The following is a 27949-nucleotide window of genomic DNA, read 5'->3' on the forward strand; positions in this document are numbered from 1 at the left end:
AATTGTGCTGAGATTACAGGCATGAGCCACTGCTCCCAGCCCTGACCTTTTTTTCAAAAACTAGTTTTTGTATTGTAAAATTGACATATGCTTAGGGAAAAAAAATCAAGTTAATTCAGAAAAGTTGAAAGAAAAAGCCAAATCATCCAGATTTCATCAGTGCAGAAAAACTCACCAGCATTGAGTGAAATTATTAATATTTGAGTTGAAAGCTTTTTATAGGTAAATGCATTCAATCCTCAAAACAACCTTATGAGATTAGTGCTGTTTTTTTTTTTATCATCTCCATTATACAGATGAGGAAGCTGAGACTTAAAAAGGTAAATAAAATGCCTTTGGTTACACAGTGTATGAATAGAACAGGAGCCAAAATTTGAAATCAGACAGTCTGACTCCAGAGCCCAGGCCTTTAATTGCTTAGATGGACTACCTCAATAGAAGAATGTATAGATTGAAAGCAAATCAAATTTTAGAAAAATGTCATCAAGTTACATATGTTACTTTAAAATATATTTACATTTAATTTTTAATATGTAAAACTGAAGGATTCAGTACTTCAGATAAAGGTGGTTTCACAAGAAATCTATCAGTTACCTTTATGATCTGTGTAAAATAAAGAATATGAAATGCTTTAAGAGGTCAGTCAACTTTAGTTAATCAACTTTAGTCTGTTAATTGACCTTGCAAAAATTTCTTCCACCAATCCCCAAATTTTCTTGGTTATATTTTATATAATCAATAGTTGTAGCATTGTTTTCCTATGTTGGATTTTCAGTTCAGAATACTTTTTCATTTTGTAGAGACTTTTTTACTGACCTATGAGGGAAGTTGTTTAATTTCCAAATATCTTTCTGTTGCTGATTTTTAGTTTAATTCTATTTCAGTCTGTGAATATGCTTCGTAGATTTTTTTCTTTTTTTTAAGATTTGTTTTATGGCCCACAGTGTGGTTTATTTTGGTCCATTTGGATGTGCACAGAGAAGAACGTGAATTCTGGCATTGTTGAATGAAGTGTTTTAAAATGTCAATTAGGTCAAGTTTTTAATAATGCTGTTCAGGTATTCTATATATGTACTCATTTCCTGTCTATTGTTGTATCAATTAGAAAAGTGATAAATCTCCCAAATATAATTATGAATTTGTCTTTACATTTATGTGATTATTTGCTTTTTGCTATTTTAGTCCCCTAGCACCTATTTAAACGTTTCTCCTAATGCTAAAATCTCTCCATCAGAGCTAGTGTGGTTTCCATTTTCCTGACTGGAACACACCCAATATATATGTCAAAATCCCATACATGTCAACATCCCATGTTTGTAGTAGGGTAATCTTACTGTTTTTCAAGAGTATCTTGACTATTCTGATGTTTTGGTGTTCCATATTGTCAGGGAAAAAACCTAGCCATAGGGCTTTATAAGCAGTAAACCTGCTGCTACTTTATAGGTACAAAAGGTAGACAACAAGACTTAGTGACTTAATGAGTTAGAGTAAGACAGATTATTATAGCAAACAACATGGCATTGATGTAGTTGTTCAGATTTCCCTACCCCAAGTCCGGTGGACTATGCAACAGGCCTAAATGGATGCTGTGAAGGCAGTAAGTTATATTTCAGCTGAGGAAAACTCAGAGCCAAGGGCCCAGTGCTTTTTGAGTAAGCAACAAAACATTGTAACAAATAGCAAACAAGCCAGTACCCTCTCCCAGGAGAGAGCAGTTGGCCTGGTCATCATGTTGTGGTTTCCTTGACCTGCTTAATTGCCTATCTGACTGGCTATAGAAAATGCACTATTTCAGGAGATGAATAAGGCTTTTGTACATTCAACAGGAATTGCAGGAGTGCTCAGAGCCAATAGTGGACTACCTGTCTTAACACATAATTTTAGAATAATTTTGTTAAACTATACGAAGAACCCTGTTGAGATTTTTATGTGAAATTGCATTGTTAACAATAGATGATTTTGCAGAGAACTGACACCATTACATTAAGTTTCCTATGCATGAACAAAATATATTCCTCTAACATGTTTTTATATATACAGTCATCCCTTGGTTTTCACAGGGGATTGGTTCCAGGACCCATCCCCCTGCCCCCACAGCAGGGATACCAGAATTCTCAAATGCTCAAGTCCCTTACATAAAATGGCATAGTCTTTGCATATAGACCTGTGCATATATATGATTATATACATAATTATATAATATATAATTATATATATTATATATAAAAATATATAAAGAATATATATAAATTATATAATTTATATAAATTATATATATTATATTATATACATTATAATTTATATATAATTATAAAGCTTTACTATGTATATAAAACATGTTATGAGAAGCTTTATCTATCTATCTACCTATCTACTTACCTACCTACCTACCTAACTGTTGGCCCTCTATATTCGCAGGTTCCACATCTGTGGATTCAACCAACCTTGGAATAAAATATTTGGGGGGAAAAATACATATAAATTTTTATATATTATATATGTAAATATATATATTGCATATAATATATATTATATATGTTATATTAACATAATATATAAATATATATTAAATATATTTATATATAATAAATTTATATATTGGTTGAATCCATAGATTCAACCTTGGAATAAAATTCAACCTTGGAATAAAATATTCGGGGGGGAAATATATATATATTTTATATATAATATATATAGCATATTATAAATTTATTATATATAAATATATATTATATACAACATATATATTATATATAACATATTGTATATACCATATATTATATAGTATAATAATATTATATATTATATATAAATATTATATATATAAATATTATATATATAAAACATATATATTTTTTTCACCCCAAATATTTTATTCCAAGGTTGGTTGAATCCACAGATGTGGAACCTGCGAATATAGAAGGCCAGCAGTAGGTAGGTAGGTAGGTAAGTAGATAGGTAGATAGATAAAGCTTCTCATAACATGTTTTATATACATAGTAAAGCTTTATAATTTACTACATACAAATGTGTCACTTTTGCTAAAGTTATCTAAGAGGCCATGACATGATGGCTCATACCTGTAATTCCAGCACTTTGGGAGGCCAAGGCAGGAGGATTACTTGAGCCCAGGAATTAAGAGACCAGCCTGTGCAATATAGTGAAACCATGTCTTTACAAAAAAATTTTTAAAAATTAGTCGGGCATGGCGGCCGGTGCCTCTAGTCCCAGCTACTCAGGAGGCTGAGGTGAGGGAGGATAAGGCAGAAGTATCACTTGAGCCCAGGAGTTTGAGCTATGATCATACCACTGCACTTCAGCCTAGGCAAAAGAGAGAGACCCTATCTCTTAAAAAAAAAAGTTATCTCTAAGAATGTTAGATTTTTTTGTGGCTATTGTAAATAGTATCTTTATATTGTTTTAATTAAATTATTTTAACTGTTTGTTGCTAACGAATAGAAATCCTATTGCTAATGAGTGAAATCCTTTTTGTGTATTGATCTTACTGATCTTTTAATTCTATTTGTAGATTCTCTTAGGTTTTCTGCCTAAACAGTTATCATTTTTCAGTAATTACAGTTCTGTTTCTTTTCAGTTACATATATTTGTCTTACCAAACTGACTATGAATAAGAAAGAAGGAGTGAGGAAAGGATTATGCTTCTTAGTACTCCTAAAACATTATCGTAAGAAAATTTCAACGATCCTATGCAATAAATATTTTTCCTTTTTTTTTAAACAGATAATGAAAAGACAGGTTCAGGGATGTGAAATGATTTATTTAAAGACATATAAAAGAATCAAGACTCAAAACACCCCCCCTCTGATTTCAAAGGCTGATCTTTGCACTATACCATGCTGCTTCCAGATTTGAAGGAAAAAATTAAACATGTACTTTTTCTTAGAATAGCTTAAAAAAGGAACTTCATGATAATCATTAAAAATATAATTGCTCTTTTTTCTTTAATGTAAAACAATATTTATGACATTATTTTTCTACTTTTAGGTACAAAAAAGAAAAAAGAAAGCAGAAGAGCCACTGAAAGCAGAATACCTGTTTCCAAGAGTCAGCCGGTAACTCCTGAAAAACATCGAGCTAGAAAAAGACAGGTATTTGGTTTTTTTAATATTCGAATAACACTTATGGACATTAAAGTTATAAGTTGAATAATTGTGGTTATTTCTGTTCAACCTCCCCAAAATTTTGAGTGTAAAATATTTACCCTTTGCCATCTTTTATTTTGCCGTCTTAGATAGGTGACTAATCAGCCTATTCAAAATGAAATACTTCACCCACATTAAAAAGTCTTAAGTTGGGTGTTGGTACTGACATCTGTTTGGAATTATTGTGATACTATCATAAAATCTATTTATTAGATGTAAGGTGGGACTTAACTCCACATTATAAGCTTTGATGTTTAAATTTTCCTAACAGGGATCCAGTTTAAAAAAGAGTTTTCTTTACTTAAAAACAAAGAAAAGATACCGTTTGATCACAAAATTTTATTAAGGTGGGTCAATTTAGGGCTTGATTCATTTGCTTCCCCTTTCAGTGACTATAGTCTTGTGCCATCTGTCCAGTGTCTGAAACCATTATTTTATGTATTTTTTGATTGTCTAGTTGTTCACAGCAGATGGATAAATCTGGTCTTTGTTTTTGTGGTGTGTGTGTGTGTGTGTGTGTGTGTGTGTGTGTGTGTGTGTGTGTTTCCCCCTTGTTTTTGTAGAGATGGTGTCTCACAATGTTGCCTAGGCTGGTCTTGAATTACTTGGCTTGAGTGATCCTCCCGCCTTGGGCTCCAAAAGTGCTGGGACTGTAGGCATGAGCTACTGCACCCAGTCAGGCCCTTGTTTTCTTTTGTGGCTGGAACCGTTTTCTTACTCGAAGGTGCCTTTTTTTTTTTTTTTTTGACAAGCTAATTGCAAATAGTTCATACTGAGGTGTTGCAGATAGTGTCAAGTTGCACGCTACTCGGAATATCTTCTGTGACTCAAGGTTATGTTACCCTTCATTTCTCCCCCAGTGAACATAGCAAGCAACTTCTACTTTTGATTTGCTTCCTACACATATTACTTGCCTTTGTGATTCCCTTTTTTAGCCTTGCCATCTCTGGCCTTTGGTAGGTTGAGGGGAGCTCCTGCTGTTGCTGACCAGAGATTTAGGGGGTGTACCTCAGGGTATTTTCATTAGAAAAACAGATGGCACACGCTTCCTGAGATCTGTAGACAGAGTTGCTTTTTCATACACCTAAGTTGCACTGATTATTTATACCCTTTCTACCTACATTATGGTTCAGGTTGTAAATTTCTCTTAACTTTTTTCAGAGTTTGGGATTTTATTTCTTGTTGCTTTTGGGTGAATTCCCAAAGGAGAAGAGGGAAATGCTAACCTTATGCTACCATATGCGACCACAGTCATGCATACGTTTTGTGCTGGATTTTTTTTGCAGTTTGAATATGATGTACATGTATATAGTTTGTTTATTTATCCTGCTTGGTATTTTCTGAGCTTCCTGAATCTGTAGTTTGGTGTCTGTCTTTAGTTTTGGAAAATGCTCAGCCATTATTACTTCAAATCTTTCTTTTGTTTCTTTCCTTCTTCTTCTGGTGTTCCCATTATGATTCCAAATGTTACACCTTTTAAGATTGTCCCACTGTTCTTAGTTATTCCTTTATCTTTTTTCATTCTTTTTTCTGTTTACTTTTCAGTTTGAGAACTTTCTATTAATATATCTTCAAATGTACTGATTCTTTCTTCAGCTGTGTTTAATCTGCTTATGAGCCCATCAGAGGCATTGTTCATTTCTGTTACCATGTTGATTTCTGGCATTTCCCTTTGGTTCTTTCTTAGAGTTTTCATCTCTCCATTTACATTTACCCATCTGTTCTTGCATGTTGTCCACTTTTTCCATTAAATCCTTTGACATATTGATCATAATCATTTTAAATTCCAAGTCTGACAATTTCAAAATCTGTGCCATATCTTGAGTGTGGTCCTGGTGCTTGCTTTGTCTCTTCAGACTGTGTTTTTTGCTTTTTAGCATGTTTATAATATTTTGCTGATAGCTAGACATGATATATCAGGTAAAAGGAAATGAGATAAATGATCCTTTAATGTGAGGTTTTATGTTTATCTGTCTAGGAGTTATCGTTTGCTGTAGCTGTAGGTGTCAAAGGCTAAAATTTCCTTTAGTGTCCTGTTTTTGTCTCTCTTGTTGTCTCTGGGTTTCCCTAGAGACTGCTTTTTAATAAGAATCTGAGGGACCTCTTTCAACTATAATGCCCAGGATCCTGACTAATGTGGTGGTAAGGTAAGGGGAGGTGAAGCGTTCTGGAGTCCTGTGCATAGGTCTCCTTCTTTTAGTAAGCCTGTGTCCTAGGCTGTGACCTTCATAAGTGCTTCTCAGCCCACCACCCCTTGGGTGAGACATGAAGGCTAGAGAGGGGTGGAGTTGAGTATTTCCACAGGTAAGTTAGGTTCTGGTAAAACCTCAGTTGGTTAGGTTCTGGCAAAATTAGTTTCTCTTGAGGAAAGGATTTTGTTAAGAAGACCAGAACACTTTCCTCATTTATTTTGAAATGGGGAGTATTTCTAATTGGGGAGTATTTCAAAATGGCTACTTTTTCCCTCCGCCTGTCAGAAGCAGTAAGGAATTTTTGTGTGATCTTTACCCTGAGACCTGGGGGGGCTCCTGGAGATAAAACTCACAAAAGTTTGTGAGTCCCTCTGAAACTGGGCCCTTGGAGTTTTTAACTCTCAAGCTTATCCACACTGATCCTCCATCAGTTCCTCAGTCACAGTTAATTGCTCCTACCAGTATTGGCTCCAGCTGTGAGCTCCTGGCCTTTCTGTCCCCAGTAATTCTTGTGATTTTCTCAATCTGCCTCTCTCTTTAGTTTTCAGGGCAGCAGTTTGCCCTGTGACATTTGTTCTTTGATGTATCTAAGAAGAGTTACTGAGTTTCAGTTTGTTCAACAGCTTTTTTCTTCTGGGGACTGGAGTGATGATTTCCAAGCTCTTCACATGTTAGATTGGAAACCAGAAGTCTCTGCCTTGTACATATAACTGATCTTTCCCTATAGTTCTTCCAGCAGCCATTCCAAATGAGGTGTTATTTACAGATATATATGAAGAAAACAGTTGTTTCTCTTCTATTCAAAACGAAATGTAGGATATTGACCACATAATCAGTGATAATATCTATCACCATTTCCTATGCCAAAAAAGAATTCTGTGGATATCACAAGGGCCTGGTTTTATTTTTTAGCTTTCCGTTGTTGGCCTTTTGTTAAAATACTTGTTTTAGAAGATAAGTGACAGACTTAATTTTATTTTGTATTGAGGTTTTTTAAAAAAAAAACTTACGGCAATAGCCCATGTCTACTTGGACAGTTTTCTTTTGCTGCATTGGTCTGTTAAAGATATTTCTTCCTTCCTTATCAGAATTAAAGAGCCCTCCTTTTATAAACTTATTCCATTAAAGAAGAAAGTAAATGCCTTTCAAACTGTTTTCCATAAACAGTATGTAATGAGAAATACTGTAGCAGTATTTTCTTTTACTATTCGTAGTATCATTTTAAGGCATTAAAAAGCATTATTTGTTCTTTAGAATGGATATACAGTTCAGATCTGAGTTATGTAATCTCTAGCCTTGGGAAAGAAAAAGATTGGTGTGTTTTAATTTGTTATGTGCTCTTTGTATCTTTTCAGGCTATTGGCATGGCTGGGGTTGTTACGATTTTGTATTTGATTTTTTGAGAAAATAAAAGACAAATGACAATAAAACAAAGGAAATGGGGTTGTATGGGTTTAATGTCCAGAAATACGTCATCTTAAACTCTTCCCTTAATTATTACTATCAGTGGAATCTGGTACAATCAGTTAAATGTATAAAATGAGGAAATGGAAAGTTTTAAGCACAATAGTAGACTTTATGAAATTGTACTGCCCATATGTTTTCTTTCTGATCTGACACAGGTCAGTTGTGTCACTCATTAAACTCTAGCTATAGAAAGTAGAAGTTGGTACCAATGACTACTAGGCCACTTGAACCTCTAAACTTAAAAATTACAGCTTTCCTTATCTGCCAGACGATAGCTTATTCTGTATGATGTTTTCAAAACTCTTTCAGTCACAGGTAAAATTAAGCAAAGACTGAAAACATTTAGATCAAGCAAAACAATCAAGGCATAATCAACCATGAAGTAACACTATATCAAGCTAAAGTTACTCTTTTTCAATAGAAGAAAAAAATAAAATACTTAATGCTAAACACTGTTAGTTTTCAGTTAATCTATACTGACAACATTACTACTTTCCTCTAGGTTAGGGGTGAGCAAAATTTTTCTATAAAGAGTAAGATTTATAATATACTTATTACTAATGGATTTTATGTATATTTCACATACATAGTTTCTGTTACATATTTTAAATATATTTTTTAAATGACTTAAATTTTAATATGGTTCTTAGCTCCGGGGCTGTAGAAAACCAGCCTTGGGCTGGGTTTTGGCAGTGGCTTGCTGTCCCCTGCTATAGATGATACATTGGAAAATACTGCTTAAACATACTGCACCCAGGACCCCAAATAGGATTCAGAAAACATTGGTCATTTCTTGAAAGAAAGGGGCTTTTGTATTGTATCAAACGTCGTCTGTGCACCTTATTAAAAATACTACAGCTCAGATAAGAACAAGAAAACAATGCTGTATATGTGTATGAAATTTGTCTAAACCACAAACTACTTTTTAAAGCTGAATAACGTATATGACAAGTTTTTGAAAGAACAGAAATGCTTAACTTGGAGACCATGGAGTTGATAACCTCTTTAAAGAGAGTTTATGTGGCCCCCAAATTTGTATATGAAATTTTAGATACTATACTTTTCTGTGGAGTATGTCTGTAAGATTTATATGACCCCAAAGATTAATAACCCACTGTTGAAGTGCTTTTAATCAGTCACCCCACACATGAAAAATTTATTAATGCATCTCTTGTTTTTTGTCAGTTAATGACAAGCAGTGTAGTGAGGTTTTGTAGGAGTGAAGGCCGAGTCAGGCAGTAATAGATGGTCATAGGAGGCTGTCAGCCTTTGTCTAGCGATTGAATAGCCATGTACTTGTAAGCAGCACAGTTGCCGATAGGTGTGCTGCAGACAAACAAAAGCAAAAGCACGTACAGAAGAGACCAGGTTCGTATCTTGGATTTAAGTCACAAAGCAGAGGAATAACAAGAACAGGGGATCAGGTTTAAGGTAGCTCAAACAAACTTCTGCATGGGTTTGGTTACGGTCACTGCCAACTTTTTGGTACTGAGTCATACACGAGATGGTTCTCATGTCATGTTTGTATTCTTCAGGCCACCTTGAATTCTTTCTAATATTGCATCAGACAATTGAACTGGATTTTTTTTTCTTCGATTATAGTAAAGTACACATGATATAAAATTTACCATTTGCCATTTTAACTATTTTTAAGTGTACAGTTTGGTAGCATTAAATATATTCATATTGTGCTACCATCACTACCATCTATCAATAGCACTCTTCCTCTTACAAAACTGAAACCGTACTCATTAAACAGTAAGTCCATTTCCATCCCCCCAGCCCCCTTGCCACCATCATTCTACTTTCTGTTTATGAGTTGGACTATTCTAGGCACCTCATATCAGAAGTAGCATAGTATTTTTCTTTTTCTGTCTAACCTAATGTCCTCAAGGTTTATCCATGTTCTAGAATGTGTCGGAACTTCCTTTTTAAGGCTGAATTATATAAGTATAATATATAATATAATTTTGTTTATCCATTTATCAGTTGATGGACAGTTGGGTTGCATCCACATTTTAACTATTGTGAATAATGCTGCTATGAACATGGATGTACAAATACCTCTTCAGGTCCCTGCTCTCGACTCTTTTAGATATGTACCCAGAAGTGGAATTGCTGGATCATATGGTAGTCCTTTTAAAAAATTTTTTGGGTAACTGTCATACTGTTTTCCATAGTGGTGCTATAATTTTACATTCCCACCACTAGTGCACACAGGTTCCAATTTATCCATATCCTCACCAACACTTATTTTGTTTTTTTTTTGATAGCAGCCATCTGAATGAGTGGGTTGATGAACCGGGTTTTTAAAGAAAATGTGAAGTGCTGGAGAATTTCTTGTAGTCTAGACACAGTAAATAACCACGCAGATGGTCAAATTGCTCTTTCACCATGCCAACAGAAGGAATAATTAGTTAGTTGCCTGTAGCAAATGCCAAGTATCAGTAATTTTTCTGTGTATAGTATTAAATTTGATTTTTAAAAATGTTTAGGAATTTTCTCCCAGCATAAAATTAAATGTTTTTAATTAGTTTATGTTAGTTGTGTTTTTGAAAGTCTATTTTAGACAAGATTTGAGTTTTATATGGGTGTGTAATACTTCCCCTACCATAGGCAGAACAGGTTTTTCACTGAGTTCATTAGTGAACTACTAAACATTCACAAAGCCTATTTGGAGATTTGGAGGATAATAAATACAACTATTAACAATTGTAGAAGAGCATTTTAAGAGACAGTGTGGGCTTAAAGTCAGACAAATTCAGTTGACATGTAGCACTGCCACTTTCTAGCTATCTGATCTTGGGCAGCTGAGCTTACATAAAATGAACAGTAATAATAATGACCCCTAAAAATGTTATGATAAATGTAAAATCTTTTAAAAATCTAAGAAATGTTTAGAGAAGTCTTCCGTCTTTAAGAAACTAAGCATTATTTTGATTTTTTAAAACTGGCATTTATAGTAGGTATTTTCTTTTTGAATAATTGTTTCTGTAAATAACTGTTTTACTTTTTATCAAAAGGCATGGCTTTGGGAAGAAGACAAGAATTTGAGATCTGGTGTGAGGAAATATGGAGAGGGAAACTGGTCTAAAATACTGTTGCATTATAAATTCAACAACCGGACAAGTGTCATGTTAAAAGACAGATGGAGGACCATGAAGAAACTAAAACTGATTTGCTCAGACAGCGAAGACTGATTGTGTTTGTAAAAGCTTGATGAAAGGACAGTTAAGTATTTTGATCACTGCATTTTGTTTGAAACTTGTGTCATTGATGTAATTTAAAACTTTTGTTTAAAGCATTACAGTATTTTTCTGTGACCATCAATTAATATGAGGGTTTGTGCTACAAGAGTTAAAGCATATGCTATCCTTGTATTCTTTAAGAACCTTATTTTGATAAAATGTAAATTTGTTGAACCCTGCCACATTTAGTATCCCCACCCCCAAATCCTGTTCCAATGAAAAAATTAAAACCTGATACGAAAAAAAAAAATTTCAGTTAACCTATTTTGTGTCTGTAGGCTGACCTCAACCCTGTAACGTAACCCATTAAAATGAATTTCTTTTTTTTTAAGACAGAGTTTCTCTCTGTTGCCCAGGCTGGAGTGCAGTGGCGCAATTTCAGCTCACTACAACCACTGCCTCCCAGGTTCAAGCGATTCTCCTGCCTCAGCCTCCTGAGTAGCTGGGATTACAGGCACACACCACCACACCCAGCTAATTTTTGTATTTTTAGTAGAGGCGGGGTTTCACCATGCTGGTCAGGATGGTCTCCAACTCCTGACTTCATGATCCACCCACCTCGGCCTCCCAAAGTGCTGAGATTACAGACGTGAGCCACTGCGTCCTGCCTAAAATGAATTTTCTAGATGATTGAATAACAGTAGTCCTTTGATAGAAGATAATGACTTGGTTTATGGCCTTAATATACTACTTAATTACTTAAGATGTTTATTAATAGAATGATAAATGTACAGAGTAACCTATAAGCATGACATACTTTTGCTTTCAGTAGTTTCATGTAAAGAAAAAAACTTGAAAATAGTAATACCTGAGGACCCATGGGAATAATAGACACTGGGGAGGTAGGGTGGGGAGCGGGAGCAAGAGTTGAAAAACTACCTACTGGGGACTGTGCTCACTTCCTGGGTGACAGGATCATACGTACCCCAAACCTCAACATCACACAGTATACTCAGCTAACAAAACTGCACATGTGTTTCCTGAATCTAAAATAAAAATCGAAATAATTTTTTTAAAAAAGAAAAAGACAATAGTATTACCCATGGGACAAAATTTGTACTATTAGCAAGAATCATTTTGTGTCTCATTTAGAAACAATTTGACTTTTGTTCCAGTGTTTAAACTTTGACAAAAATGGTTTTGAATAGATCTTTATAACCTGATGCCATAAATACAAGATTCTCTGATACCTTCATTTAATATATCAATATTGGGCCTAAAACAGTATTCTGTAAAACTTAAATTGGTATTAACTATGATCATCTTGATGTCTATGATAGATAATAAACAAGGTCATACATACCTTACTAAACAATTTTGGTTTTTCACCAACATTTTATTCTTTAAAAGATTTAGACTAACAGAATTATTTAGCATTTCGAGTCGTGTGCTTTATTTAGCAAGTGAGTAAAAATATTGGAATATTGAAGTATTTGCATAAAAAATCAAATGGTGGTGTTTTGTAATCTCTATTATATTTCCTATTAAGGTTTCATATATTACTTTCCCATTGTTCCTGAATTTGTTATCCTATATATAAACAGAAACATGGATGAGTACCATATGCTTCCTGACTCCTTTATCTTGTTACACCACAAGATACTGCACTATTTATTGGAGATATTTTGTAGTGCCAAGGCTGGCATCATGAGCCAAAATAGACTTGTTAAGTCAGCCTCATTCCAAACACCTGCTATAAATCATCAAATCTAAGTTGCCATTAATTGTAAGATGTCCTGTTATTTCACACACAACTAGAAAAGAAAAATCGGTATCAATTATAGTATGGTGCTTTCTTATTTTGAATTTTACTTATTAGAAGAGCTATTTTAGATGTATTTAAACATAAGATTTTTATCACATAACTTGTGGATACAAAAAAAGAGAAATTGTAAGCAAAATAAGTTGGGTAATATATTCCTAAAACCTCATCTTCTCCAGTCTGAGTATTTTTTTGAATCCTTTTTTTGTTTTGTTTTGTTTTGTTTTGTTTTGTTTTGAGACAGGGTCTCACTTCATTGCCCAGCCTGGAGTGCAGTGGCACAATCACAGCTCACTGTAGCCTCTACTTCCTGGGCTCAGGTGATTGTCCTACCTTGGCCTCACAAGTAGCTGGGACTACAGGCATGTGCTGCCACGCCCGGCTAATTTTTGTATTTCTTTGTAGAAATAGGGCTTCTCCATGTTTCCCAGGTTGGTCACAAACTCCTGGGCTCAAGAGATCCATCCACCTCAACCTCCCAAGGTGTTGGGATCACAGGCATGAGCCACTGAGCCCTGGCCCCTGAATTCTTTTTAGTCAGAATTTCTGTTGAGGTAATGTAAATTCACATGCAATTGTAAGACATAATATAGAGATCTCTGTACACTTGGCCCTGTTTCCCCAAATATTAATATTTTGTAAAACTATAGTGTATCACCACCAGGATATTGATATTGATACAATCCATTCAACTTATTTCCCCAGCTTAGTATTCTGTGTATTTAGATCTAAACAGTATTATCACTTGTGTTCATACATCCACCACCATGAGGATCCCTCACATTGCTCTTTTGTAAGCACACATACCTCTCTTTCCCCAAATCCTGACAGCCACTAACATATCCTCTATTTATAAACGTTAATCATTTTAAAATCTTATATAGTGACATCACCAAAAATAGCAAAATAGGGAGCTCCAAAGATCTGTCCCTCCACTGAAGCAACCATTGCTAGCAAAAACTTAAGATCAACTTTTTGGATCTCTACTATCTAATAAAAACAACAACCAGAGGAATGCTTAATGAAGAGGCTATTTAGCTTTGGTAAAAGAGTTTTTGTGGTTTTGCTTACGCACCTACCATGCCCTGTCTCCCAGCCAGGCAACAACTGAGAGGACAGTGGCCTGTGCTCCTAGTGCATCTTGATACCAGAACGGGCAATACAGATCTTGCTCTCCAAGAAATGTGGGTGTGCTTTGACCTGCCTGGCAGTTCCTGAAGGTTCAGCTCAGAGGGTTGCCTTTGTTTTGCCCCCTCCACACTAGAACAGCCTCACAGTGCTTATCAGAAGCATTACCTGCAACCATCTGGGGCTGGGGACGGCAAACGGGGCAAGCAGCAAACAGACCAAAAAGCTTGGGAAGGAAATAACTGGGAGGAAGATACGTGGGAGAGAGAAGGCTCAGAAGGGCCCTTGTCTGTACTAGGTAGTCTGGAAGGCCACACACATGCCTAGCACTGGACACATTTTTGGAAAAGACTGAGAGGACTCTAGGCCTGCACCTCTGACTGATCTTTAGGCTCCACAGAAGTAGGAGGTGGAAGCTAAAGCAGAATTTAGGTGACCTGGCTAAGCGCTGAAGGAATGCCCAAGTCAGGACGAATCTACAAAGCCTGGGAGAATTACCATTTTTAACTTATTTTATTTTATTTTTTTTAAATAGAGACATGGTCTCGCTTTGTTGCCTGGGCTTGTCTTTAATTCCTGGCCTCAAGAAATCCTCCTGCCTCAACCTTTCAAAGTGAAACAGTATCTTTTGTTCTTTTGGACTCATGACAGTTAAGGAAATTAAGTGAAATGCTGTACGTATTCTTTGCCATCTTTCAATCAGCATGTTTGTACAATTCAAATTGTAGCTGTAGCTTGTTTATTTTTATTTCTACACTAATCCACTACATGATTCTATTAATAATTTACGCTGTTGATGAGCGTTTGTAAAAATAATTGAAGACCAAACATGAGAAAAACAGACTTTTTATTCAGAGCTTGCGGTAGCAAAGGAATCAGCCACGATCTCTTGTGTTTAGCAGACTCAGAGGCAGATAGGTTTATAGTGGGGGGAAAGGGGCAAGGTTCAGGAATGCTCTGCTTGGAGGGTGTTGGCATGAGGAAGCTGGAGGCTGATCAGCTCACTGCAGGTGACTTACAGGATTGCTTTGGGGAACCTATTTGGCTTTCTCTGATTGGTCCCATGTTGGAAGAGGGAGCAAAATGTTGGGATGATGGCAGTAACTGAGTAAGTCTTGACCATTCTGAATGGATCACTGGGGAGATTGTGGTTTGGCTTCCAGGAGTGGTTGCTGCAGAGGGTCTGGGTGAGAGTTTTGTTGTCACAGAAGCTCGTCCATCGTCCGTGTATATGCCTAGTCTCAGAGTTGTTTCCAGTTTCTGGCTGCTAGACTTTTACATTTCACAATGAAGTGTGATTTTAGAAATAATATGAACTCTTGCCTGCCAGAACAAGGGCCAGTGAATTTTAAAGGAAGGAAACACAATCTAGAACTCGACAGCAAGGGTCAACCATGAAAAGTTAGGTATGAATATTGTTAATTCCTAGAGCAAGCATTTTTTCAAAAATATAGATAGATAGCCAATAGAATACTAAATTACTCTATTTGGAATAATAATAAACCAGAAACAAAAAGTAGTGAAACAAAAACAAAATCACAGGGACAAACAGAAGAAATAAAAAGGTACACCTAAATCCAACCACATCAATAATTATATCAAATGTTAACGGTCTAAGCCAGAAGGTGCGTGGCAAACTTTTTCTGTAAAGAGCCAGATAGTACATATTTTAGGCTTCGCAGGCCATACAGTCTGTGTACTCTGCCTCAAATTAGCCATAGGCAATATATAAATGAGTGGGTATGGCTGTGTTCCAATAAAACTATATTTACAACAGCAAACAGGCTGGATTTAGCCACAGGTTATAGTTTCCTGACCTTTGCTGTGGAATTCTAGAGTGTGTTTCCTTCCTTTAAAATTCATTGGACCTTGTTCTGGCAAGCAGTTAAATTACTTCTGAATCTGGGAACTTCTTTTAATTCTCTTGGCTTTTTTTCCAGTTTTGGAAGTTTCCAAGCATGGAACCACTTATAAATTAACAGGTTGGTTTTCCAAGATCAGCCTGGTGATGAGAATTTGGGCTACAAATAGATAGGATAGCTGACTGCCAATGACCTCTTAGTCCCATTCAATGCTGCACAATTCCTTGAGCCTTAAGGGAGGGTTTGAGGTGACTTCTGGTTCAGTCTCCCCCTAAGAATATAGTCTTTCAGTGTCCTCATTTAATTATTCCCATCTCAATGTGTCCTTGGGCTTTGACTTCTGGCCCCCTTGCTGAGGAAGAGAAGACAATAATGGAAGTAAGAAGTATAGGACCCCCCTTTCCTCCAAGGCTAAGATTCAGACCTCGTCAAAGAGAGGAACTTCCTACACCTGGACCACAGCCCGCAGCGGGGAAGAAACTGGCCAGAGGGCACAGGTGGTGCTAACCTGGAACAGCAGCCCAGGAGGGTGTGGCTGGGTGGAAAGGTGGCCTGGGGGCAACTGGAACTCATCCACATCACTCCCCCCCTGAATAATAATGATAGGACCAGGACTGGAAGGGAATGGTCTTCCTGTCCATTCACTCCAGAGACCCTCCAAAGCCCTCTGTTGGTAAAGCTTAATGATCATTGTGTCAACAGATGTTTACAGAGTCCAGCCCATGTCCATCTATCACAAAGCAGGGCAGAGAAGGGTGGATTTGGAGCTGAGAGCCATTATATTGATAACTGGCACATAAAGTGCTTTTATTTTTTTCAACTTACTCCCAACACACACACACACACACCCCTTCGTATGTCAAAATGACATTAAGTTTTCATTTAAATCTATCCTATATTGAAAGAGCAAAAAAAAAAGTGACAGTTTGACTCAAGAAATGCAATGGTTTATATGACCTACAACTCTCGAAGGAAAAGAGTAATAATTTTGCAATGTTTTGATGATATTTACAAGTCATAATTTAAAGAGATACATAATTTTTCCCTTTCTACGTAAGTCCTCAAGGAACTCACATCTGTTTTAGCCCAGATTTGTATCGTGTTTTGCTTTGCATGGATTATCTCATTTAATTCTTGCAGAACTTTGATGAATGGTATTATTAATTAGCAGAATGGTAGTAGTAACAGGCAAAGTGGTATTGTTCATTGCATGTAACAGATAAGGAATCAAGCTTCAGTTATTTTCACTTGCCCAAAATTGATTTGGTAAGTGACAGAACTTTATTTGCTGATACTCCACAATTAAAACTTTTCATTATTCAGGTAGAATTCTTTTCCCTTTTATTCTATACATGTTGATATGCTTGTTATAAAGAAGCCCAGGCCTGTGATCTCGATACCCGTGGAGCTCTGCAGCTGCAGCAGATAGTAGAATGTATGGGAATTCACCCAAATGCACTTACAGTAGAAGTGTATTTTTCATTATTTCAGAGATGCTTTTTCCTCTGTGTCTGGTTATAGATCAGTTGGCATGGCATCGAGCAGATTGTTGTTCCTCTTATCCCAAGCCCCAAGCCTTACTTTTTCTTTTTTTGTTTTTGTTTTTTTGAGACAGAGTCTCACGCTGTCGCCCAGGCTGGACTGCAGTGGCACGATCTCTGCTCACTGCAACCTCTGACTCCTGGATTCAAGTGATTCTCCTCCTCAGCCTCCCAAGTAACTGGGACCACAGGTGCTTGCCACCACACCCAGCTAATTTTTTTGTATTTTTAGTGGAGACAGGGTCTTGCCATGTTGCCCAGGCTGGTCTTGAACTCCTGGCCTCAAGCCATCGTCTCACCTCGGCCTCCCAAAGTGCTGGGGTTACAGGCATGAGCCACCACGCCCAGCCATCCCAGCCCTTTTTACTTCTACCAAGTGGTTACAACAACAACTTTGATGAGCTGTTAGTCAAAGGAATCCTGTGATGAGCAATTTTGAAAAGAAAAATGATCTCTGTATTATATATTTGGAATTTTGAATAGGAAGTAGGTCAAACATGTTTTTAACACTTAACACATCCCAGGGGCCTCTCAATTGTGGCACAGTGTGACCCCTACATGCTATATGTGTATGAAGCACAGTAGAAGCACAGAGGCAAAACAAACCTCAGTCGGCTTCCCTTGAGTTCCCTTTTAAAGAGTCTTTTCTATATTTCTGGATCATTCCTTTCTTTTTTATGTTTTTGTTTTTGTTTTGTTTTGTTTTGTTTTGTTTTGAGACAGGGTCTTGCTCTGTCACCCAGGTTGGAGTGCAGTGGTGCAATGACTCACTGCAACCTCTGCCTCCTGGACTCAAGCAATCCACCCAACTTGGCCTCCCCGAGTGCTGGGATTACAGGTGTGAGCCACCATGCCCAGCTTTTTATTTTTTATTTTTTTGAAACCTATTACAGTAACTCCCTGAGATGAAGATGAAATGTTTAGCTTCCTCACACTCCCTCCTCCTCCTTCCCCATGCACCTCCCATGCTTTGTTCAATGTTACTCTCCTTTTACTTGCTTAAGGTACTCTTTCTTATGCCATTGACTTTAGACGGAATTCCTTGGCTTTACTGAGTAAGATGGGGAAATTAGAAATCTGCAATCCCCAATGTTAACACTCACTCATTTTGTTAGCTATGACTATTTCATTGTCAAGCGGTTGGTTGGTTGGTTAGTTGGTTGGTTGGTTTGTTTTGTTTTGGTTTCACCATTCATGCACAGTCTGTCCACAAATTATAATTAAATATTTTGTGCTTTATGTGTGGATAGATTCTAAAAAATCAGAAACCAATAAACCTGTATTATGATTATATAGTATATTATTCACATTAGTTCCTAGAAGTGTGGTTGACTCATTAAAAATGTAATCCTATATTACAAAATTCATACAACTAAAGTGTCAAAGGAAATTAATGTTCTCTGTTTCCCCCCTCAATAGCTCAGGATCATGCCACATTTAAGCTTCATATTTTGATCATGTTTTTATTTTCAGTTTCATCCTGAAACTTTTATTTCCAGTTTTATGAAAGTAGTACATGTTCACACTTTTAAAACTGAAATAGTTCCACATGGCTTAAAATGCAAAACACACTTCCCTTTCACTACCCTTTGGTGCTTCCTAAAAGCCACCATTCTCAATTCTTTTAGCTCTTCCCTTAGCTATTGATTTTTATATTTGTTAAAAACATGCTCTTACTGCTGTTTGTTGTTTTTCAGTTTGAGATATTATATTATGATTATTATTATTAATATTAGAGACAGGGTCTTGCTCTGTTGCCCAGGCTGGAGTGCAGTGGTGCAATCTCAGCTCACTGCAACCTCTGCCTCCCTGGCTCAAGCAATTCTCCCACCTCAGCCTCCTGAGTAGCTGGGACCACAGGTGTGCATCACCACGACCGTTTTTTGTTTTGTTTTGTTTTGTTTTTAAGGACACAGGGTTTCACCACGTTGCCCAGACTGGTCTCCATCTCCTGGACTCAAGCGATCCACCCACCTCAGCCTCCCAAAGTGCTGGGATTACAAGTGTTGAGTCACCGCGCCTGGCCAGAGATAATATCTTATTGACCTCCTCTATATGGAATGCTGTGCCCAGCCACACCTCACATACACATATTGCACTCACACATGTGCTTCTCCTCCCCAGTTCCTTCAGCATGTTTATGCCAGTTTTTGTTGAATCAATAGTAAGTGTTCATATTAGGTTAACTCTGTAATTGTTCTTTACACCTGAGCTGTGTAGTTTCTATGTACATGTCACTTATTCATCTCCAAATTCTCCAACCAAATTGAAAATCTCAGAACATAATGAAAGATGTAGGCCCTCCTTCGGATTGCATTGTTTTTTTGGAGCCATCCCTGCCCCTGCTCCCAGGTAGTCTGGCTGCTCTGCAGGCCTGCTGCAAGCTGTCAGGCTTACATTGCCCTTCGTCTGCACTCTGGGGATCCTCATTTCTCTCCCAGGTTGTGTTCCTTATTACCTGGACCCTCTTGCTTGGTTTACACTCCTGTTTAGATAGAGCACCTCCTCCTGTACCTTCACAGAAAAAGCACAGAGAATGGAAAACTCATATTTTGCATGTCTGAAAATATCCTTATTCTGCCTCACATTTGAATAATAATTTTATAGGATATAGAATTTTAGTTTGGAAAACATTTTCTTTCCGAATTTTAAAGGCATTGCTCTGTTGTCTTCTCGTTTCAAATGTTGCTTTACATAAACATTCTGATGCAATTCTAATTACTGATTATTTGCACATGACCTGCTTTTTTCTCTCTGGAATATTTTAGATTCTTGGGTATCTGATAATCTGGAATTTCATGGTAAGATGCCTTGGTGTGAACCTTTTTTTTTTTTGAGATAAGTTCTTGCTCTGTCACCTAGGCTGGAGTGCAGTGATGTAATCACAGCTTGCTGCAGTCTTGATCTCTTGGGCTCAAGTGATCCTTCTGCCTCAGCCTCCCAAGTAGCTGAGACCGCAAGCACGCACCACCACACACAGCTGATTTTTTAAACTTTTGGTCCATTCCAAGATGGCCGAATAGGAACAGCTCTGGTCTGCAGCTCCCAGCGTGACTGACGCAGAAGACGGGTGATTTCCGCATTTCCAACTGAGGTACCTGTTTCATTTCATTGGGACTGGTTGGACAGTGGGTGCAGCCCATGGCGGGGCATCACCTCACCTGGGAAGTGCAAGGGGTCGGGGGATTTCCCTTTCTTAGCCAAGGGAAGCCATGTCAGACTGTACCTGGAAAATGAGGACACTGCCACCCAAATACTGGGCTTTTCCAACAGTCTCAGCAAACGGCACACCAGGAGATTATATCCCACACCTGGCTCAGCGGGTCCCACACCCACGGAGCCTTGCATACTGCTAGCACAGCAGTCCCAGATCGAACTGTGAGGTGGCAACCTGGCTGGGGGAGGGGTGCCTGCCATTACTGAGGCTTGAGTAAGTAAACAAAGTGGCTGGGAAGCTCCAACTGGGTGGAGCCCACCACAGCTCACCAAGGCCTGCCTGCCTCTGTAGACTCTACCACTGGAGCCAGGGCATAGCTGAACAAAAGGCAGCAGAAACCTCTATAGTTTTTTTTTTTTTTTTTTTTTTTTTGAGACAGTCTCACTCTGTTGCCCAAGCTGGATGCAGTGGCGCGATTTCAGCTCACTGCCAGCTCCGCCTCCTGAGTTCATGCCATTCTGCTGCCTCAGCCTCCCAAGTATCTGGGACTACAGGCGCCCACCACCACACCTGGCTAATTTTTTGTATTTTTAGTAGAGACAGGGTTTCACTGTGTTAGCCAGGATGGTCTCAATCTCCTGACCTCGTGATCTGCCCACCTTGGCCTAAACCTCTGCAGTCTTAAAACATCCTTGTCTGACAGCTCTGAAGAGACCAGTGGTTCTCCCAGCACGGTGTTTGAGCTCTGAGAACTGGACAGACTGACTCCTCAAGTGGGTCCCTGACCCCCGTGTAGCCTAACTGAGAGATACCTCCCAGTAGAGGCCGACTGACACCTCATACAGGCGGGTGCCTCTCTAGGACGAAGCTTCCAGAGGAAGGATCAGGCAGCAATATTTGCTGTTCTGCAGCCTCCGCTGGTAATACCCAGGCAAACAGGGTCTGGAGTGGACCTCCAGCAAACTCCAATAGACCTACAGCTGAGGGACCTGACTGTTAGAAGAAAAACTAACAAACAGAAAGGAATAGCATCAACATCAACAAAAAGGACATCCATACCAAAACCCCATCTGTAGGTCACCATCATCAAAGACCAAAGGTAGATAAAAACCACAAAGATGGGGAGAGACCAGAGCAGAAAAGCTGAAAATTCTAAAAACCAGAGCATCTCTTCTCCTCCAAAGGATCACAGCTCCTCACCAGCAACGGAACAAAGCTGGACGGAGAATGACTTTGACAAGTTGACAGAAGTAGGCTTCAGAAGTTTGGTAATAACAAACTCATCTGAGCTAAAGGAGGATGTTCGAACCCATCGCGAGGAAGCTAAAAACCTTGAAGAAAGATTAGAGGAATGGCAAACTAGAATAAACAGTGTAGAGAAGACCTTAAATGACCTGATGGAGCTGAAAACCATGGCACAAGAACTACGTGACGCATGCACAAGCTTCAATAGCCGATTCGATCAAGTGGAAGAAAGAGTATCAGTGATTAAAGATTAAACTAATGAAATAAAGCGAGAAGAGAAGTTTAGAGAAAAAAAGAGTAAAAAGAAATGAACAAAGCCTCCAAGAAATATGGGACTATGTGAAAAGACCAAATCTACGTTTGATTGGTGTACATGAAAGTGACAAGGAGAATGGAACCAACTTGGAAAACACTCTTCAGGATATTATCCAGGAGAACTTCCCCAACCTAGCAAGGCAGGCCAATATTCAAATTTGGAATTACAGAGAACACCAAAAGATAACTCCTCGAGAAGAGCAACCCTGAGACACATAATTGTCAGATTCACCAAGGTTGGAATGAAGGAAAAACTGTTAAGGGCAGCCAGAGAGAAAGGTAGGGTTAACCACAAAGGGAAGCCCATCAGACTAACAGCGGATCTCTCGGCAGAAACTCTGCAAGCCAGAAGAGAGTGGGGGCCAATATTCAACATTCTTAAAGAAAAGAATTTTCAATCCAGAATTTCAGATCCAGCCAAACTAAGCTTCATAAGTGAAGGAGAAATAAAATCCCTTACAGACAAGCAAATGCTGAGAGATTTTGTCACCACCAGGCCTGCCTTACAAGAGCTCCTGAAGGAAGCACTAAACATGGGAAGAAACAACCAGTACCAGCCACTGCAAAAACATGCCAAATTGTAAAAACCATCGATGCTAGGAAGAAACTGCATCAACTAACGGGCAAAATAACCAGCTAACATCATAATAACAGGATCAAATTCACAAATAACAATACTAAACTTAAATGTAAATGGGCTAAATGCCCCAATTAAAAGACACAGACTGGCAAATTGGATAAAGAGTCAAGAGCCATCAGTGTGCTGTATTCAGGAGACCCATCTCACGTGCAGAGACACACACAGGCTCAAAATAAAGGGATGGAGGAAGATCTACCAAGCAAATGGAAAGGCAAAAAAAGCAGGGGTTGCAATCCTAGTCTCTGATAAAACAGACTTTAAACTAACAAAGATCAAAAGAGACAAGGCCATTACGTAATGGTAAAGGGATCGATTCAACAAGAAGAGCTAACTATCCTAAATATATATGCACCCAATACAGGAGCACCCAGATTCATAAAGCAAGTTCTCAGAGACCTACAAAGAGACTTAGACTCCCACACAATAATAATGAGAGACTTTAACACCCCACTGTCAATATTAGACAGATCAATGAGACAGAAGGTTAACAAGGATATCCAGGACTTGAACTCAGCTCTACAACAAGAAGACCTAATAGACATCTACAGAACTCTCCACCCCAAATCAACAGAATATACATTCTTCTCGGCACCACATCGCACTTATTCCAAAATTGGCCACATAGTTGGAAGTAAAGCACTCCTCAGCAAATGTAAAAGAACAGAAATCACAACAAACTGTCTCTCAGACCACAGTGCAATCAAATTAGAACTCAGGATTCAGAAACTCACTCAAAACTGCACAACTACATGGAAACTGAACAACCTGCTCCTAAATGACTGATGGGTAAATAACTAAATGAAGGTAGAAATAAAGATGTTCTTTGAAACCAGTGAGAACAAAGACACAATGTACCAGAATCTCTGGGACACATTTAAAGCAGTGTGTAGAGGGCAATTTATAGCACTAATTGCCCACAAGAGAAAGCAGGGAAAGATCTAAAATTGACACCCTAACATCACAATTAAAAGAATTAGAGAAGCAAGAGCAAATTCAAAAGCTAGAAGAAGGCAAGAAATAACTAAGATCAGAGCAGAGTTGAAGGAGATAGGGACACAAAAAAACCCTTAAAAAAATCAATGAATCCAGGAGCTGGTTTTTGGAAAAAAACAACAAAATTGATAGACCGCTAGCAAGACTAATAAAGAAGAAAAGAGAGAAGAATCAAATAGACGCAATAAAAAATGATAAAGGGGATATCACCACCGATCCCACAGAACTACAAACTACCATCAGAGAACACTATAAACACCTCTACACAAATGAACTAGAAAATCTAGAAGAAATGGATAAATTCCTGGACACATACACCCTCCCAAGACTAAACCAGGAAAAAGTTGAATCCCTGAATAGACCAATAACAGGCTCTGAAATTGAGGCAATAATTAATAGCCTACCAATTAAAAAAAGTCCAGTACCAGATGGATTCACAGCCGAATTCTACCAGAGGTACAAAGAGGAGCTGGTACCATTCCTTCTGAAACTATTCCAATCAATAGAAAAAGAGGGAATCCTCCCTAACTCATTTTATGAGGCCAGCATCATCCTGATACCAAAGCCGGGCAGAGACACAATAAAAAAAGAGAATTTTAGACCACTATTCCTGATGAACATCGATGCAGAAATCCTCAATAAAATACTGGCACACCAAATCCAACAGCACATCTAAAAGCTTATCCACCACGATCAAGTTGGCTTCATCCCTGGGATGCAAGGCTGGTTCAACGTATGCAAATCAATAAATGTAATCCATCACATAAACAGAACCAAAGACAAAAACCACTTGATTATCTCAATAGATGCAGAAAAGACCTTTGACAAAATTCAACAGTGCTTCATGCTAAAAACTCTCAATAAACTAGGTATTGATGGAATGTATCTCAAAATAATAAGAGCTATTTATGACAAACCCACAACCAATATCATACTGAATGGGCAAAAACTGGAAGCATTCCACTTGAAAACTGGCCCAAGACAGGGATGCCCTCTCTCACCACACCTATTCAACATAGTGTTGGAAGTTCTGGCCAGGGCAATCAGGCAAGAGGAAGAAATAAAGGGTATTCAATTAGGACAAGAAGAAGTCAAATTGTCCCTGTTTGCAGATGACATGATTGTATATTTAGAAAACCCCATTGTCTCAGCCCAAAATCTCCTTAAGCTGATAAGCAACTTCAGCAAAGTCTCAGGATACAAAATCAATGTGCAAAAATCATAAGCATCCCTATACACCAATAACAGACAAACAGAGAGCCAAATCATGAGTGAACTCCCATTCACAATTGCTACAAAGAGAATAAAATACTTAGGAATCCAACTTACAAGGGATGTGAAGGACCTCTTCAAGGGGAACCTCAAACCACTGCTCAATGAAATAAAAGAGGATACAAACAAATGGAAGAACATTCCATGCTCATGGATAGGAAGAATCAGTATCGTGAAAGTGGCCATACTGCCCAAGGTAATTTATAGATTCAATACCATCCCCATCAAGCTACCAATGGCTTTCTTCACAGAATTGGAAAAAACTAAAGTTTATATGGAACCAAAAAAAAGCCCACATTGCCAAGACAATCCTAAGCAAAAAGAGCAAAGCTGGAGGCATCATGCTACCTGACTTCAAACTATCCTACAAGGCCACAGTAACCAAAACAACATGGTACTGGTACCAAAACAGAGATACAGACCAATGGAACAGAACAGAGGCCTCAGAAATAACACCACACATCTACAACCATCTGATCTTTGACAAACCTGACAAAAAGAAGCAATGGGGAAAGGATTCCCTATTTAATAAATGGTGCTGGGAAAACTGGCTAGCCATATGTAGAAAGCTAAAACTGGATCCCTTCCTTACACCGTACATAAAAATTAATTCAAGATGGATTAAAGAATTAAATGTTAGATCTAAAACCATAAAAACCCTAGAAGAAAACTTAGGCAATACCATTCAGGACATAGGCATGGGCAAGGACTTCATGACTAAAACACCAAAAGCAATGGCAACTCAAGCCAAAATAGACAAATGGGATCTAATTAAACTAAAGAGCTTCTGCACAGCAAAAAAAACTACTATCAGATTGAACAGGCAACCTACAGAATGGGAGAAAATTTTGCCATCTACCCATCTGACAAAGGGCTAATATCCAGAATCTACAAAGAACTTAAACAAATTTAAAAAAAAAAAATCAACCCCATCAAAAAGTGGGCAAAGGACATGAACAGACACTTCTCAAAGGAAGACATTTATGCAGCCAACAGACACATGAAAAAATGCTCATCATCACTGGCCATCAGACAAATGCGAATCAAAACCACAATGAGGTATCATCTCACACTAGTTAGAATGGCAATCATTAAAAAGTCAGGAAACAACAGATGCTGGAGAGGATGTGGAGAAATAGGAACACTTTTACACTGTTGGTGGGACTGTAAACTAGTTCAACCATTGTGGAAGACAGTGTGGTGATTCCTCAAGGATCTAAAACTAGAAATACCATTTGACCCAGCCATCCCATTACTGGATATATACCCAAAGGATTACAAATCATGCTACTATAAAGACACATGCACATGTATGTTTATTGCGGCACTATTCACAATAACAAAGACTTGGAACCAACCCAAATGTCCATCAATGATAGACTGGATTAAGAAAATGTGGCACATATACATCATGGAATACTATGCAGCCATAAAAAGGATGAGTTCATGTCCTTTATAGGGACATGGATGAAGCTGGAAACCATCATTCTGAGCAAACTATCCCAAGGACAGAAAACCAAACACCGCATATTCTCACTCATAGGTGGGAATTGAACAATGAGAACACCTGGACCTAGGTCGGGGAACATCACACACCGGGGCCTTTCCTGGGGTGGGGGGAGGGGGGAGGGATAGCATTAGGAGAAATATCTAATGTAAATGACGAGTTAATGGGTGCAGCAAACCAACATGGCACGTGTATACCTATGTAACAAACCTGCATGTTGTGCACGTGTACCCTAGAACTTAAAGTATAATAAAAAGAAAAAAAAAACTTTTATAGAGACAGAGGCCTCGCCATGTTGCCCAGGCTGGTCTCAAATTCCTGGGCTCAAGTGATCCACCCTCATTGGCCTCCCACTGTGCCGGGATTATAGGCGTGAGCCACCATACTGGGCCAGCCTTTCTTTGTAAACTAAGGAGCCTGGCACTCAGTAGGCTTTGACGTGCTCACATTATTCAGGTGTTGTATCTTTTTGACTGATTCTCAAATGTCCTTATATTTTACCTCCTAATTTCTGTCTCTTTAATTTGTTTACTTTCTGGGGAAAATGGCATTAAGCTTTATGTTATAAATTTTCATAACATTTATGTATGACTATTAAACTTTTTAATCTTCAAGAGCTTTAAATATTCCTTTTTTAGAGCATCCTGTCCTTATTCCATGATTTATCATTTAATCTCTTCTGTTCCTGGTAGCGATCAGTGATTTATTTCCTCTGAGTTTTGTTATATTGCTTGTTTGTTCATGTTTAATTTTGGTTGCTCTTGTTAGTGGTTTTTCTCAAATGTCTGGTTGTCCTGTGCTGTCCATTTATATTTATGGGTAAGAACAAAAAAGTTGATTGAAACCAGATGAGGTGGTTCATGTCTATAATCCCAGTGACTTGGGAGGCTGAGGTGGGAGGATCACTTGAGTCCAGGAGTTTGAGACCAATCTGGACAACATAGCAAGTTACCATCTCTAAATAAATAAGTAATACTTAAAAAAATAAAAAAGCTGATTCAAGTTCTGCGAGCACTGATAGGACATGTCAAATGTTATGAACTGCATGGTTGTGTCCCCGCAAAATTCATATGTTCAAACCTTTATCTCAAATATGATGGAACTTGGAGTTGGAGATGGGCCTTTGGGAGGTAATTAAGTCATGAGGATAGAGCCCTGATGATAAAATTAGTGCCCTTATAAGAAGGGAAATGAAAAAGCTTTCCGTGCTTGCTCTCCTCTTTCTCTCACCTGTCCCATCTCTCTCTCTTCTCTCTCTTTCTCTCCCTCTGTCTCTCTCCCTGCTATGTGAAGACAGCGAGAAGGCATCCATCTCCAAACCAAGGAGAGGGCCCTCACCGGACATCAGATCTACTGGTACCTTAATCTTGGACTTTCCAGCCTCCAGAGCTGTGAGAAATAAATGTTTGTTTTTTAAACCACCCAATCTATGGTATTTTTTTTTTTTCATATAGCAG

General features: G+C 38.0%; 1 protein-coding gene and 1 long non-coding RNA gene across 10 annotated transcripts in view; both read left to right on the forward strand.

The window, feature by feature from the left end:
- The window catches only part of TERF1 (telomeric repeat binding factor 1), a 38393-nt gene extending 25764 nt beyond the window's left edge, over window positions 1–12629 (forward strand). For 4 of the 8 annotated variants that reach the window (XM_016959567.3, XM_016959568.3, XM_016959569.3 and 1 more), the window contains 3 exons: window positions 3596–3685; window positions 4006–4109; window positions 10846–12629. In XM_016959567.3, the coding sequence (XP_016815056.1) occupies window positions 3596–3685; window positions 4006–4109; window positions 10846–11022 (371 nt within the window). In that variant the 3' untranslated portion in view covers window positions 11023–12629. The remainder of the gene's footprint in view (window positions 1–3595; window positions 3686–4005; window positions 4110–10845) is intronic. The other 4 variants (XM_001164723.7, XM_001164763.8, XM_024345186.3 and 1 more) reach the window with 1 other exon arrangement.
- A 4996-nt stretch (window positions 12630–17625) lies between these two features.
- Window positions 17626–27916, forward strand: LOC134810881 (uncharacterized). 2 transcript variants are annotated; one of them, XR_010159607.1, is made up of 2 exons: window positions 17626–20457; window positions 27790–27916. It is a non-coding gene; the product is annotated as an uncharacterized LOC134810881 (long non-coding RNA). The 2 variants fall into 2 exon arrangements; XR_010159606.1 differs by having other exon boundaries at window positions 20370–20457; window positions 27786–27916.
- The last annotated feature ends 33 nt before the right edge of the window (window positions 27917–27949 follow it).

Source organism: Pan troglodytes, chromosome 7, assembly GCF_028858775.2.
Source record: "Pan troglodytes isolate AG18354 chromosome 7, NHGRI_mPanTro3-v2.0_pri, whole genome shotgun sequence".
Lineage (NCBI taxonomy): Eukaryota > Metazoa > Chordata > Mammalia > Primates > Hominidae > Pan > Pan troglodytes.